Source organism: Apostichopus japonicus, chromosome 2 (genome assembly GCF_037975245.1).
Source record: "Apostichopus japonicus isolate 1M-3 chromosome 2, ASM3797524v1, whole genome shotgun sequence".
Classification (NCBI taxonomy): Eukaryota; Metazoa; Echinodermata; class Holothuroidea; order Aspidochirotida; family Stichopodidae; genus Apostichopus; species Apostichopus japonicus.
The window spans coordinates 11,327,376-11,343,888 of record NC_092562.1 but is presented as its reverse complement, the minus strand read 5'-3'; the positions used below and the strand labels follow the sequence as shown (position 1 = coordinate 11,343,888).

The following is a 16,513-nucleotide window of genomic DNA, read 5'->3' as shown; positions in this document are numbered from 1 at the left end:
TCACCCTGTGGTACTTTCCCACCAAATTAGAAGAAAATTGGCCCAGCAATGGAATGGGAATTTTTGACACAATGACACACACACTATGACATGTTTTGACCCTCCCTCAGTCATGGACTTCTGGTCACCCAGGGCTCCCTTCATATTTTAAAGACTTTGATATTTTAGCAACAAATTTGGCAATTGTTACCTTTGTCAAACAAATTTAAAACTTTAAAAAAAAAATTGAACCAATTGAATGAACAAAAGGGGAAAGTAATTCAAATAAAATATTGATAGGCTGGTTAAGATTTCTTCCAGCCTTTAGTGAAGGAGTCACTACCAATTGGAATATCAGACTTTTCTAAGTAATTTGAGGCCAGAGCTATCTTTCTAATTTATGATAGTTGGGCTGGTGCCTCTTTCAAAACCTTTCTCAGCACAGTATTATTGTTGCAGTGTATTACGGTACATGTCATAACTTCCTTGTTACCTAATTTGTCAGGCATTTAGCAAAGCAGTAATTGTCTGGTACAGCTATTCTTGCTTTCACAGCATGTAGTTCATGATACAATACATAAGTGTTACAAACAGTCACGCAACAGTTGACTCTCCAATTGAAACCCTATATTAAACAACCCTAGGAGTTTTAAAGGTATGCTGCATTGGCCCCAAATATGCTAGATATTCAAATATGGTCACCTTTGGTCAAAATTCTTAAACTGTTTTTATTATAACCTTCAAGGAATTTTGTCCTCACTGGGACATTCAGTCATCTTGTGTGTTCCTTTAATAGCAATGTCTGAGAACAATTGGGGCCTATACTGACTAACTTTACGTGTACTCTTTCTACCGAAACTTTGTCAGGTCTATTTAGTTCACTGCCAGTGTAATATTTTGACGTTACGGGGAATAATTGATCTGTTATTGCATCACAAAATGTTATTCAAAGCTGGGGAAACTGCTAGACAAGTGCAAAGAGGTATAGCAGTTTTTTTGTTTACACAGAAACCATATCATTTCTTGAGAGACAAAGTTCAGAGGCTACCCAAACTGCTACACAAACATTGAATGTCACTAAATAATTTCCCTGAGGTCTATCGGTAAAACTTGGCATCCCCATCTGTCTGGCGAGACGTGAGTTTATATTAATACCACTGAATCGATATATCCCAGTTATTGTCAATTGAGATACAGTCTTTTCTGTAAAGAGACGGTAGATCCCATTTCTAAATATTGAAGGAAACCTTTTAATGATAGTGCGGTAGAAGGAGCGATGCAATAAAGTCAGTTTCACTCTTCTCTATCATGACTGCTTTCAAGTCATCACTTTCAGAGTTTGTAATTTTACTCACTACAAGTCATTCATCCATCTTGGGAGGACTAGAGTGACTGTGAAAAAAATCACTGATTCGAGGAACTATTAAGGAGAAACAGATTGAATACAGCCATGATCTAATATCAGCCAATAAGAAATCCCCCGTGTTCGCGGGAAACTAATTTACCACAATATCCTACATTTCCCTCATATTCAGATTATTTTTGCTCCACCCAGGCCTCAAATTTCCTGGCGGCCACGGCGGCCATGGCCGACGGTGCCCTTCCAACTGGCCTTGGTGCCCTTAAGAAATCTGACGTTTTTACGGCCAAATTGGCCTGCCCTTTTTCTCCGATGGCCGTCGTGCCCTTTTTGAGATCAAACTTATATTTTATGTCAGCGATAACAGCATTGTTACGAATGCAAAATCTTCAAATTGCTTGCGTCCCGGGAACAAAAACTTTTTTTTTTGAGAAACAAAGCCCAAGTTCACCTTGAAAACTAGGTCAACGGAACACATAACAAAACACATTTTTGAATGAACATCTTTCATTATTTCTTTCAAAAAACCACAACTTCTTCTGACAAGAACCAAAATTCCTCCCAATCCTACAGATAATAGAATTCGTTTGAAAATAAATATATCATAACAATCAACTGCAAGGTACAGGGTTTACAACACTCCATTATAGAGATTTTCATGCTAAAAATAGACAATGATGCTTTTCCAAAATTCCCATGATCTGATTGGCTAATAGTCTCTATCCATTGTCTGAAAACATTTTTGCACCTGTACTGCTCAATGAACACGAAGTTGTTTAACAGTAATAACTAGCAACGTTACTTTTCCCTGTGTAAAGATAACAAAGTTTGTTGTATAGGCTATTATATGTGTGCACTCAAATATCATAACGTTAGGCCTACGTAACTTTTGACAACAATAACTCCTGGTACGAAGATGCACTTGAATTGTTTCTGAGACTATCACGTAATATTTGAATCATTGTTTTGATCAGAAAATGTTATGAGTTTGGACAATCTATGAATTTTGTGGGAAGTTAACATCTCTGATCCTGAAAAGGATATTACATCTCACAGTATGTTTCTTCTCTCTGCATTGGTAAAATGTGTATTCACACCACAGTAGTTTCAGTTGCAAATTTTTTTTGCGGTCCAATTGACCACGTGCTTCAGTAAAAATTTTTTTGGGTGCAACGTTCGTGTGTAAACTACTGTGAATTGTCAAAAGTAGACATTGAAGTTTGATTTTTTTAATCCACATTGGGTAAAAAGCTATTCACATAGGCCTACTGTAATTTTCATAGAGATGATTGTTTGCAAAGAGCCTAGCCCAGGATAAATGTTGGATCAGGTTTTGAGGATTTGCGCATGTGTAGTTGAAAATGAAGTTCGAACAGGTTTATGTACAAGCAATAGTACAGTGAACTGTGTGGAATTTAGCGAAAGATATGCACACTGTAGGTACAGAGATTTTCGAAGAGTTGGTTGTTGGAATCGCTGCAAAGTCAAAGCATGGAGCTAGTACTACCTGTACGGAGTTGGCGAGTAGGGAAGTACAAGGGCGGACGAAGGGGAGGGGGTGTGGGGAAAACATTGGTTGAAACGGCAGGGTGGGCAAAAGAAGTGGTGGGCCGGGCCGCCCTTGTCAAACAGCTAAGCTAAGGCACTGAGCCATCTGCCCTATCTATTGTGTATCCCATTCACTAAGTACAGGCAGTAACACGATCACATCTTTACAACTAAACTAGTAAAAGTAGTTCATACAATAAACGCAATTGGTGTTCGATCGGGCGCAAGCTATTTTTAACGTGACGCAAACTTTTTGGGGGGCTTGCGTACCTGAGACACAAACTTTTTTCTCTAGAAACATTATTGGATAAATGGTACACGGCGGCAGCCGGAACAAGGAGTGTTTCATGTGTAAATAAAATTTCCCCACAAAAAAAAAGAATGGGAGAACAAGTTTAAAAGAACTTACTGTTGTTAGTTACATTTTCAGCATTAACCCTATAAGCCTAACCACCCCTATAAACAACACATCAAACTCAAAAAGGCGTTTTTGGTTGAATATTATTCTGTTCAATTATTGTTGGCATGGATTAACTACTCCAGTAAACTGATAAGGGTTTACAGTTTACATGAGATACCCCCATAATCAGAGTCTGTCCATAAATTTATGAGTTGAGTTACCGTATTGATGTTTGATTTTGCTAAGGGTGAGGAAGGATTCGAATAAGAGTAGGGGTTAAATAATTCTATTGACAAAAAGGAAAGCAAAGTGAGAGATACTGTACCACCTTCTACTGTAGTGTTCTGCATTATTAAACAGCCGCCAGGACATGAACAGAAATTGTTTCATGATGTTAATTCTTTATGGCCTTGTTGCCCTTCCTTAAGATGCAAGTTGGCCTTGGTGCCTTACCTTATGGCCTTGGTGCCCTTAAAAATTTTGCCCAAATCAAGGCCAAAGTGGCCGTGCCCTAAAAATTGTGAAATTTGAGGCTTGTCCACCTTCCATCATCTTCTCGGCAAACCCTCCCACTGGCGGATATTGAGGCCTGGGGATTGAATCTATGGGTAGGAGGTATTCTCTTCCCTATTGAGACATCTGTTACATGATGAAGGGTGCTTAGTTACGACATAGTGATACTTTGCAACTTTAGAAGAAATTTTGTGTTCGAGATTATCTTCCACAAATTTCGGGCAATTTCAGTTTTATTTCGATTTTTGTTTTCTGCGAAATACTTCCAAAATTCTTTGGCAACCTTATTTATACCTTACTATACCTTAAGACTCTACTTCAAACAATTAGTCTGGAAAAGACAGCTGTCATATTCTTTGTCATTTGGGTGCAGATCACACAATGTTAAACAACTTGTACCTCCAAATGTTGACCCAGTGGAGCATTGACTGTGAAATACCTTCATATCAAAATTTGAAAAACCACAGTGTTTTGTGGACATTACAGAGGCCTTGAAATGGTGGTGCTTTTAGTTAGATTACCAGGTGGCTTTAGACAAGGTAGATTGACTTAGTTATGGGAGACAGGTACAAGTTAAGAGTGAAGTACACATCCATGCATATATATATATATATATATATATATACAAACTTTATTAACACAGCGATGTACAACTCAACCCAGAAAAGAACGTTTTCAACAGTAAATTTCCTATATATATAGAAATACAAGAAGTTAGTCTCAGAACTAAAGCCATTTGTATCCCACTCTAGCTGAAATGTTGATAATTTCCCAGCCAGGTTTTCATTGTTCCTTTTAATATAGGTGTACAGAACTACTTAGAAGAGTGAATTTAAATTATACCAACCTTGTGAGGCTATGTAAGCTCTTTCTTTCTTGAAACCCTGAAATGAGAAATTTTAAAATGTTAGAGAATAGATGCAGATGTAAGGACTTAATTTCTCAAAATTTTTAAATTGAGAGATTGAAAAATGCAAACGAGGGTTAATATAATCAAATGCCTTGATAACTGCCTAAGTATATATTTTACAGAATACAAGAATAATCATATTCACTTTTTTTAAAGTTTTTTTTACAAAATATCAGGAAAATGACAAGATGAAGCGGAATGCAAAGGAAACAAAGACTAAGGCTAAAAATATCTTCTTCTTTTTGTAGGTCTCATGAAAGACTTCTTCCGTTCTCTTCAAAACCCTGCGTCATGTTTGTATTTGCAAAGCCATTATGCAATGAGGTGAGATCCTGGTGCAATGAATAGCACATGTGGTATTTCATTTCTGTTATCATTTCAGTCTGTGCATTGTAGAGTTTCTCATAACAATGACACAAATGGATGCCTTTTGTCAATACGAGTTATATAGAACTTTATGTGGATTGAATTACTGTACAGACACTTGCAGAGCAGGGCCAATAATTCAGTGTGAAAATTTTGCTTAGCAGTTTTGAACTTTCGTCCGTTATACAATACTGTGGTTCCTGCGTACACAAACTGCTATGCATCTTGGCATTTGTACAGCAATTTGCCCACTTTGCATAGCACTTTACCATGCGATACGGATAAATTATTCACTGCACGGTATTTTAGTAATGCTTCTAAGAAATGCTGGGAAGATGGAAGTAACGTAAACTGCTCAATCCTACATCATGCTGAACAATGTGAAAATGCTAAAGACATGTTTTTTTGGGACCTCTGGGTTAAAGGAGGGGGGGGGAGAGGGGGAAGGGAGAGGAAAATGAGGTGATTCAGCGGTTACACCAGACAGTCGACAGTATTGCTCATATGAAATACAGGTTCAGGCAGTTAATGATTCTTAACATAACATTATATGACTGATTATAGCACAATTATCATACAAAGTGCCACTGAGCTCTACTAATTCCTTAGCAACCACACATTTGGTCGGCGATCCTTTTTCAAGAAACATAGGTTTTTGTTCCGTTCATTCTATTGACAAAGCTCTTTATGAAGCTTCAAAGCTCTTCCACCCAGGGTGAGATTAAATACAGCTGCAATTAACATAACAAGTTCAAACCCTAGATGGGTGTACGGCATTAAAACAAGACAAATTGATTCTGAACCTCCACGCATTTGTATTAGATCCAGTTCACAGCTCACAGTCACCGAAAAAGGAAACCGAGGTTTGTCTACTAGAAGGAAAGGCACGAAAGCTGTTAGACGTGTCTTGCACTTCTACTGTGTCAAATTAACAGAATAGCAAGCAAACAACGGAAGTCAAAGATCACCGTTGATCCCGGGTCAACTCCAAGCTGTGTTTACATAACCAATCGAGTACCAAGCATGGGGTCTGATCCTCCCTCTATCCTAGTGTATTATCGACTTCAAATTGCTGAGTATTATCTGTGCTTGATCCTTCACTAATCCTAGTGTATTACCGACTACAAAATTGCTGAGTATTAGCTGCGCTTGAACTTCATATCAGACCATGAGAGACAGGTTCAACATTGTGCTTCTGGTCTAATGGGAGGGGGAGGGGGAGCAGGCTTTAATAAATGATGAAATTCTCTTCAAGCCTGGAATTTCCCCAGTAATGACTCATCGATTGTCTTACTTAATGCTTGTCAGTGTCTGCGGAATAAGTGTGAATGTAAATCCTTTCTGTATTAAAGTTGGAAACTTTGAGCTAGGTACAGTAGGCCTTGTATACACTATATGCTATAAATTATTACATGTTGAGCATAACATGCAATAAACTATCCAGAAGGCTATACAATCTTCAGATGCAGGTACCATGACGATGATAAATCTAGACTACATAAAGACATATCATATATAATACAAACAGCAAAATTCCATTGTCTTGTCATATCAACGTGATGCACCAGCTTTCAACTATTAAACACACGAGGGTAAGAAATGGTTTAAAAAAGGGCTTGGCCAAAGTTATGGCTGAATAGTTTGGTTACGACTACAACATGGGATATGTAATAACATAGTTGTTGGTTGGGCTGCAGGCAATTCATGTTGAAAGTATTACATTGATGTACAGGACAGGACTGGTGTTTCTAGGTACAGGAAGAAATATTTATGGCTTACAAGTTGACAAAGTATTTATGCCAGCAAAGCAACTGGAATGGCCATATACATCAAGAAATGAATTAATTATCTGCGTTATTAGAAACAGCAATGTGACTTAAATATTCATTTAAGTTTTCCTCTAACTCTGCTAGAGAAATGAAGATAGAGGGATGAAGCGAGGGATCCCCCTCCCGCACCCCTTTCTAGTCACCTCCTACAATACTTCTGGTGGTAGCAAAAGGTAGAACTATGGGATGATTGCAGGCAAAGTTTTATGGATTTCTTCTGATTTGTCCCTCGTGCAAGCAGGTCTCACACCTTGGTTGTCCGAAAAGCAAATTTTAATAAATCCGAAAATGTAGCAAAGTAACAATGACCAATATGAACACTGTAGTAGAGATGTGAAGGTTGCTGAATGAAACACCAATATCTATACTGTATTAGAGATGTGTAGGTTTGGTGAATAGAAAACCAATATGTACACTGTAGCAGAGATGTCTAGGTTGCTAATAAAACACCAATATCTACACTGTAGTAAAGATGTGTAGGTTTGGTGAATAGAACACCAATATCTATACTGTATTAGAGATGTGTAGGATACTGAATAGAACACCAATATCTATAGTGTATTAGAGATGTGTAGGTTTGGTGAATAGAAGACCAATATCTATACTGTTGTAGAGATTTGTAGGTTTGGTGAATAGAACACCGATATCTATACTGTTGTAGAGATTTGTAGGTTTGGTGAATAGAACACCAATATGTACACTGTAGGAGAGATGTGTAGGTTTGGTGAATAGAACACCAATATCTATGCTGTAGTAGAGATGTGTAGGTTTGGTGAATAGAACACCGATATGTACACTGTAGTTGAGATGTGTAGGTTTGGTGAATAGAACACCAATATCTATAGTGTATTAGAGATGTGTAGGTTTGGTGAATAGAAGACCAATATCTATACTGTTGTAGAGATTTGTAGGTTTGGTGAATAGAACACCGATATCTATACTGTTGTAGAGATTTGTAGGTTTGGTGAATAGAACACCAATATGTACACTGTAGGAGAGATGTGTAGGTTTGGTGAATAGAACACCAATATCTATGCTGTAGTAGAGATGTGTAGGTTTGGTGAATAGAACACCGATATGTACACTGTAGTTGAGATGTGTAGGTTTGGTGAATAGAACACCGATATCTATACTGTAGGAGAGATGTGTAGGTTGCTGAATAAAACACCAATATGTACACTGTAGTTGAGATGTGTAGGTTTGGTGAATAGAACACCGATATGAACACTGTAGTAGAGATGTGTACCGTAGGTTGCTGAATAAAACACCAGCTTTGGAGGTTGACAACAATTCATCACTACCTTTTTGGTGGTATTTATTTACAATGCAATCTGAATTTGATATAAACAACTGCTCATCCACCAGACAACCTACACAAGCTGATTGTGGTTGTCTGAACAGAGATTTGGTAATCTCAAACCACCAGACTACCATGACAAATTTCACCTTGATTGATTGTAGGGCCAATGCACAAGGTACAAGACAAGTGGGTGGTTTATACTATGAGTAGATATCATGCATCTCATACAATGGAAACACTTTCTTTGCTTTGTAGATATTTGTATTTTTCATATATTTTAAGCTCACCATGAAAATGTGTACATGTGTGTTCTATTTAATGATACTTTCTATGTGGAAAGCAGTAAAGTTTTTCATAACAAGTTCAAAGTTGGGATTTCGAGCAACTAATGTCCTTACTCCTTCAATCACAAATGGTGGTACATATATGTCACAGGTTGTTATGTAACCAACTACATTCATTAAATCCCCCTTGCAGACTCATGTACATGCTTATCATTCAAATTTACTGACTTCGCGTAAGGACTAAGGCTATAAAAAATTAGTCCTAAAGAATAAACGAATGAATCAGCAACTAATATGTATAAATCTGGTTTACTGTTTATAGTACACGTGAACCAGTGCAGTGAAAATCAGTTCTCCACAAAGGGCATAAATTTGCATATAATTATGATGTAGCTGAAGGTATTAGCATTTCTCTTAATGCCTGCTGCATGTTTTTCATTAATACTGGTGTGGGGTTGATACTTACCTGTCCCCATCTTACATTTGTACTTTCCTATCTAACTAAGCTACATGTTCTTTCTTCTACAGCAACAGAATCAATCAATCAATCAAACTTATTTATATAACACCTAAAACCGAAAGTCTAATCAACGTTGTTCAGTGGTGCTTAGCGTCGAGAATCATTGTGAGAAGCATAACTTCTCTTATTACCTTTATATTGACTCACACGCAGAAATATTTTGATAGGGCTGAACTATTAAACTTTTCTGTAATATTACTTGAAATGATGAAATACTGATAAATTGTGTTCCTGTAACTGCCAATCACTGCACTGTAAATATGCTAACAATAGGCCTTTTATGTAACCACGCTGCACCCATAGCTTCTCTTTGCTACGAAACCGGAATCAAACTACAATTAATAGGACAAATGACACGAGAAGGACTGCCAAACAAAGGGAGACTGCAAGACTAATTGTATAGCCGAATAACACTGAGTCATACGACTCAGTGCATATATATAATACATATATTAGTATACACTAATAAAGAGTTATTTACTGTGTGGAGTCTTGTGACGCTGTAAGAATCGATGTAAAACCGGTTGCAACGTAACTGCACATATAGTGTACAGATACTAGTCTCCATGCCCAGGGTGAATGGATATATATCAATATAACACAGTTTCCCCTTTAAGTTAGAACAGAACCGAAAAACCCTACAATTAACTTCCACTTTTAAATGCACTATCGTCCATCCTCAGTCTAGAATACTAAATGGTAAACAATTTTTTTCTGGAGGTAAACAAGTGGTAAACAATTTTTTTTTCTGGAAGTCAACATATTTCTGGAGGTTAAAAAAAATGTTTTTTTTTTCTGGAGGTCTTGACCATTTATTAAAGTGGTTCCACATGATTAAGGAGTGTAAACTCAGACCCCTAGAGTTATCATGTGAGTTGTAAGATTGTTTTTTACAGACAGTGGAAACCCAAAGGCTTTTCAAAGTCGGAAAAGATGACTTTCACCATCATGATGATGGTTTTCTCTAATTATGGAGCCTGCACATTGATGACCTGTGGATGCAACTAAATGTTGGCCAGGGAATATCTCTCTCACACCACAAATTAAACTTTTAATGCTCTGTCCATTGGAAATACCTCCAATAGTCCTTCTGCTTCGATCAATGCCACTAAATAATATCTGCGTTTTTTGTGCACTTTTTAAACCGTTAAACTGTGTAATTTGGTAACTTTTAACCCCTTCTGGGTAGTAGGCCTCCTATGAGTGGGTTGGGTTCATAGAAGAACCGTGTCAGTTTTAACTAAAAATAATTGCTAACACAAAAAATCTTAAAACAAATTGAATTTAGTGTGTTCAAAACGTGGAAGTGATAACTCCCACGAAGATCGCACGATAACGGTAAGGATGACATTTGGCAATTAATTCTGAAATTCATTTTGATTATTTGTAGAACCATAAGAACAACTCTTCAATCAGTGCAGGTGGCAATATTATAGTTTTTAAAAAAAAAAAACGGGTTTCAAAGACAACAATAGGTAAAATTCAAACTGGCTAAATTATTTAATCTACCACACAGGGTCATAGGTCAGCTACTCACAAGCATTACCAAACTCAATTTACAATCACATAAGGTTCACATCAGAATAGCTATAGGTATAGGAAATTCCAAACCTTACTGGGTTTGGATATTTACCAGGGACGAGCTTACCTGTCTTCTCACAACCTCAGCACACTCCCTACCGTGTCTAGCGTGAACTGACAACCTTTTAACACTGTGCGCCCTCTATGTCCAGACCCTTACAGTCAATGCCCTCCCTTCTCATTCTACCACCTAGAGTGGTTAGATGTTCGTTTTGAGCCTCGGATTTTTTTTTCACATCAGAATAGGTGTAGGAAGGTATTCCCCAAAACTTACTTGTTTTGGGATTTACGAGGGACGATACTTACATGTCTCCCACTCCACATCTGCACTTTTCCCATCTACTTAACTACACATTGGAACGTTTTAGCACTGCTCCCTTGCTCCCTGGGCACTGCCCACTTACACATCCTTCAGGAAGAACGCTACAAATTTTCGTCAGCAAAATTTGCTTTAAAGTTTTCGATCTTATTTTACGTGTAGCAAGGTATAGGAACATTACTGTACTTACATGTGCAACTTTTCATATATTACATTGAAACTATTAACAAGAACATCTACTTAAGAAAAGGGTTTTAATGAACTCTTTTTTTGTCTAGATGCTGACCAAGGTTACTGGCCAAGGTTGCTATATAAATGTAGTTCAATCTGTATTTGAATCCATTACAATCTATAAACCCTTCACAGATCTGTGATACAAATTGTTTCTTTTTTTTAAGAGAGATGATATCGAAGACAGATATTAAAACAGAGCACAGCTAGACTCATTGCTGTCAAGTTGATACAGTGCTGTAGGTGATCGAATATCATTTTCATGTTTCTTCCAACCCTATGAAAGGTTACAACTTAAGAGAATATGCATTACCTGAGCTTTACAGAACAACTATATACTATATTTGAAAATTATATTGATATCATGAGGTGCAAGCAGGGCTAAAACTGACCAGGAAGAAGAAATAACGCTTGTAAGGACAAAGAGATTTAGGACAGGGATATAGAAGCAATGACCTCATAAGGACCTGCGTACTACCAGCATATAGCAATCCAGTCTTATTACCGCTCTTCTTTCTTCCTGAGGCTTGAAATCTTAAGGTGATTAGACATGTTAAAATAATCACAACGATGTTAAGCAGCTTTGCTAAGAATGATGTCAGGCAGTTTTATCCCGGCAACCAAAATACTGAAAGTTATTAATCTTGACTTTTGAACAATTTTGAACAATTGCCCTCGTGATTACTCTTGAACACAAGGTTTATGCAGAGTTACCGGACGAAGGAACACCGACTACTGAAATTGTCAAACGAAGGACACAAAGGGACAAAGACGAGGTCTTGCTCAAGACAGAGGAGAATTTGCCCTGACATTTGGGAAAGATTCCTAGCAGAATGAATAATTAGCAAAAACCTTGTATATAGAGAGGAAGAAGTTATTTTCAGAATGAGATATTACCTTCATGTAAGATGCGTTGACATAATCGGAAAAGTTGTCGTCATCAATGATATCTAGAACCACTCTATATTCATCGTCTGTGTACAGAAGAAAGGGAAAGAAATATTCCATTACTTGCATGATTTCAATCATACTAAGACATATGCATCCTGAAATATTAACTGAAAGAGGAAGAAGAGTTGATACAATTAAATGTCAAAGAGGTTGCTCTTGGAGGTTTATTTAATGCCCTTGTATTCAAAGTGGGGCTTCTGCAACCCAGTGCTTACTGTAGGGTTGCCAAAATGATTTGGAGGCATGCCAAGATTGTTCAGATGGTTAGCAGTAGATTTCTAAGTCGGTATTCACAGACATGATCCTAGGGCTTTAAAAGAGGCAACAAGCAGTGAAATCAGCAAATGGCAGAGGAAACATTGTCCTCGAAACGCAACGATAACAATATTTATAACCTTTCAACCCTACTACAAACTGGTTTATACAAAATTAACATTTTTATGTCAGTAGGCCTACTTTCAATTGCCTGGTTTATTTGTAATTACATTTTCACATAAATTTGTCATTGAAGAAACTCAAGAGAATAATTTGATAATCATTACACCGATAACGACTGTGATATAGCACTTACTTGGTAATGTTTTACTTTCTGAGATGAATTAGTAACTACATCATTATGTCATCATAAACAAGAGGTCATTAAATCACTAATTACCCTGAGTATGTATATATCGATTACAGTTGATGGGAATGAGATGAGGTGCTGGGGTAGGATGGGGGGGGGCTGCTGAAAATGCTATCCTAGCCAGGCTAGTCTTTTAATGCGGATTTGACTACTCCTGCCATATTCTCACATGTGTAACAAATTTCCTGATAAACATCAATTGGTCAATTTCAGGATTTAAAGTATTGGTTGACATTAAGCAACAATAAATAGTTACATCATCATGCATGGTGGTTGTAATGAGTTTACTCTTTGCCTTTAAAACCTGAAATATACTAAGATTGAATGGTATCCATTTGGTTTCTTGCTTTGCATGAACAGTTTATACCATTCACCAGGGAGGGATTTAATTAAACCATCCTACAGTACATGCATTGCTGTGTGACAACGCTATTTAGGGAACCAGTGATTTAAACAATAGGTTCAACATTGTAAAGAACAGCAAATTAAAAGTAGGCCAAAAAAAAAAAACAGGCATCGACAATTACTGACATGTTTCACCTGTTGTTTCAGTTGTTTTAGAGTATTGTCATACTACAGTAGTAACTACTGTAATGCAAAATATTGATTTACTTCTGATGGACCTTTAGAATTTGATCTAACCTAGATATCAGTTAATTGCACACAGTGGTGGCACCAGCCAGCAGCTGATCTGATTTGGCGGGGGGGGGGGGGGGGGGCGGACTTGGCAAGGGGGAAATCTGGGGTCTGCTCATGTCCCCCTCCCATAGCACCACTACTGACTGCACAGCTAGTTAATACAGAACTCCTTTTCACATCTGTATGATTAATGTGCAGTATCTGCATAGTAATGGCTCTGTAATCTATTTCATTCTGCACTGTAACTTCACACAAACACAGAATACTGTCAGTCAGTCTGAGCCAAACCAGCTAATGTTTGTCCCCTAAACATCCCTCAGAAGTAAAGTATACACAATGGAAGTATGTTGTGATGATAGTGTAGGTACTTACAAGCTATAATATTTCAAATTTGGATCCCTATCAAATGAGGTAATGTATACACAATGGAAGTATGTTGTGATGATAGTGTAGGTACTTACAAGCTATAATATTTCGATTTTGATCACTATTAAAGGAGGTAATGCATACACAATGGAAGTATGTTGTGATGATAGTGTAGGTACTTACAAGCTATAATATTTCTACTTTGATCACTATCAAAGGAGGTAATGTATACACAATGGAGTATATTGTGATGATAGTGTAGATACTGTACTTACAGCTATAATATTTCAAATTTTGATCCCTATCAAATGAGGTAATGTATACACAATAGAAGTATGTTGTGATGATAGTGTAGGTACTTACAAGCTATAACATTTCTATTTGGATCCCTATCAAATGAGGTATAGCATACACAGTGGAAGTATGTTGTGATGATAGTGTAGGTACTTACAAGCTATAATATTTCGATTTTGATCACTATCAAAGGAGGTAATGCATACACAATGGAAGTATGTTGTGATGATAGTGTAGGTACTTACAAGCTATATTTCAAATTTTGATCCCTATCAAATGAGGTAAGGTATACACAATGGAAGTATGTTGTGATGATATTGTACGTACATATACAAGCTATAATATTTCAATTTTGATCCCTATCAATTGAGGTAATGTATACACAATGAAGTATGTTGTGATGATAGTGTAGGTACTTACAAGCTATAATATATCAATTCTGATCCCTATCAAATGAGGTAAAGTATACACAATGGAAGTATGTTGTGATGATAGTGTAGGTACAAGCTATATTTCCAATTTTGATCCCTATCAAATAAGGTAAAGTATACACAATGGAAGTATGTTGTGATGATATTGTACGTACATACAAGCTATAATATTTCTATTTTGATCCCTATCAAATGAGGAACAGTATACACAATAGAAGTATGCTGTGATGATAGTGTAGGTACTTACAAGCTATAATATTTCTATTTTGATCCCTATCAAATGAGGAACAGTATACACAATAGAAGTATGCTGTGATGATAGTGTAGGTACTTACAAGCTATAATATTTCTATTTTGATCCCTATCAAATGAGGAACAGTATACACAATAGAAGTATGCTGTGATGATAGTGTAGGTACTTACAAGCTATAATATTTCTATTTTGATCCCTATCATATGAGGTACAGTATACACAATGGAAGTATGTTGTGATGATATTGTACGTACATACAAGCTATAATATTTCTATTTTGATCCCTATCAAATGAGGTACAGTACACACAATAGAAGTATGTTGTGATGATAGTGTAGGTACTTACAAGCTATAATATTTCGATAACGGTTCTTCTGTTTGTTTTCACTTTTCAATGCCACAGTGGCTGGCTGGGTTAAGTCTTGAGGCAAACTCTGGAAAAATCAAAAAGGCATAAAATTGATTAAAAAAAGTATATATATTATGAATTACTAATATCGCATAAATTAATGTAACATAAAAAATTATGAAAGCTCTGAAATATATTGTTTGATCACGCCCATAACAGTATTATATTGGAAACATTTGGCAAGTTTGGTGGGTAGGCGTGGAGGCCATGACACTAACACAATAATTTTTTACATGAATGACACTTCTTTTAAGGGGCTCAGAGGACATTACCGAAACATGACCACGGCATTCCTGGTCTTTATGATTAACCAAAGAAGTGCAATCAAAATACTTGTATGATCAAGAGGATAATGCTTGTATCTTCAATTTATGCAACATTTGCGATGACTTTGTCACAACCCGGTGATGTACAGTACCATCCAGATTGGTTTTTTAAAATTTTTAGGGGAAAAGAAAGTGAGCTGCAAATGTTCTTCTATGCTTTACTCCAACCAAATTATATCAGGAATAAATCAAACTAGATTTTAAAAAACTTCAAATTGTATCCCAACAAGAAGTAATCTGTAAAATATTAAATTAAGAGCATTATCAGGGATAAAATTGTCCAAATTTAAAATTCAAAGTGTTCAAATTTAAATATGGCAACTTTGAAGACTCTGAATCTGGTCTCATACAGCAGTATAATACTATGGTTCATGCTATAAAAACTGCTATACTCTATGTATATATATTTTTGTTATTGTATCAGAACAATTTGTCCATTTGTGTAGTACTCTTCGATACTAAATAAATACTTCCTTGATTATAAACTTAATGATCGGGAAACATCAATTTTGCAATAAATTTATTAATTACTCATTAACAACTCCTGTGAATAAGAAAATCAGGTCAGGTCACAACCCGGTGGTACAGTACCATCCAGATTGGGTTTTTTCAAACTTTTAGGGGGGAAAAAAAGTGAGCTGCAAATGTTCTTATAATATGCTTTACTCCAACCAAATTATATCAGGAATAAATCAAACTAGATTTTAAAGAACTTCAAATTGTATCCCAACAAGAAATAATCTTTAAAATATAAAATTAAGAGCATTATCATGGATAACATTTAGGTCCTCAAATTTGAAAAAGTGGCAACTTTGAAGACTCTGAATCTGGTCTCATACAGCAGTATAATACTCTATGTATATACTGTACCTATAGATGCTATTGTATCAGAACAATTTGTCCATTTGTGTAGTACTTTTCGATACTGAATAAATACTTCCTTGATTATAAACTTAATCATCGGGACACATCAAGTTTGCAATAAATTTATTAATTACTCATTAACAACTCGTGTGAATAAGAAAATCAGGTCAGGTTATTTTTGTTTCGTTTTTTGCTTATATATTTTATTTGGGGGG

At 36.4% G+C, this 16,513-nt stretch overlaps 1 protein-coding gene across 2 annotated transcripts in view; it reads right to left on the bottom strand.

The window, feature by feature from the left end:
• LOC139977962 (receptor-type tyrosine-protein phosphatase T-like) overlaps positions 1-16,513 on the bottom strand; it is a 50,134-nt gene that overhangs the window by 19,466 nt on the left and 14,155 nt on the right. For both annotated transcript variants that reach the window (XM_071987789.1, XM_071987801.1), the window contains exons 5-7: positions 15,046-15,133; positions 12,038-12,114; positions 4,648-4,684 (exon numbers count right to left, since the gene is read on the bottom strand). In XM_071987789.1, the coding sequence (XP_071843890.1) occupies positions 4,648-4,684; positions 12,038-12,114; positions 15,046-15,133 (202 nt within the window). The remainder of the gene's footprint in view (positions 1-4,647; positions 4,685-12,037; positions 12,115-15,045; positions 15,134-16,513) is intronic.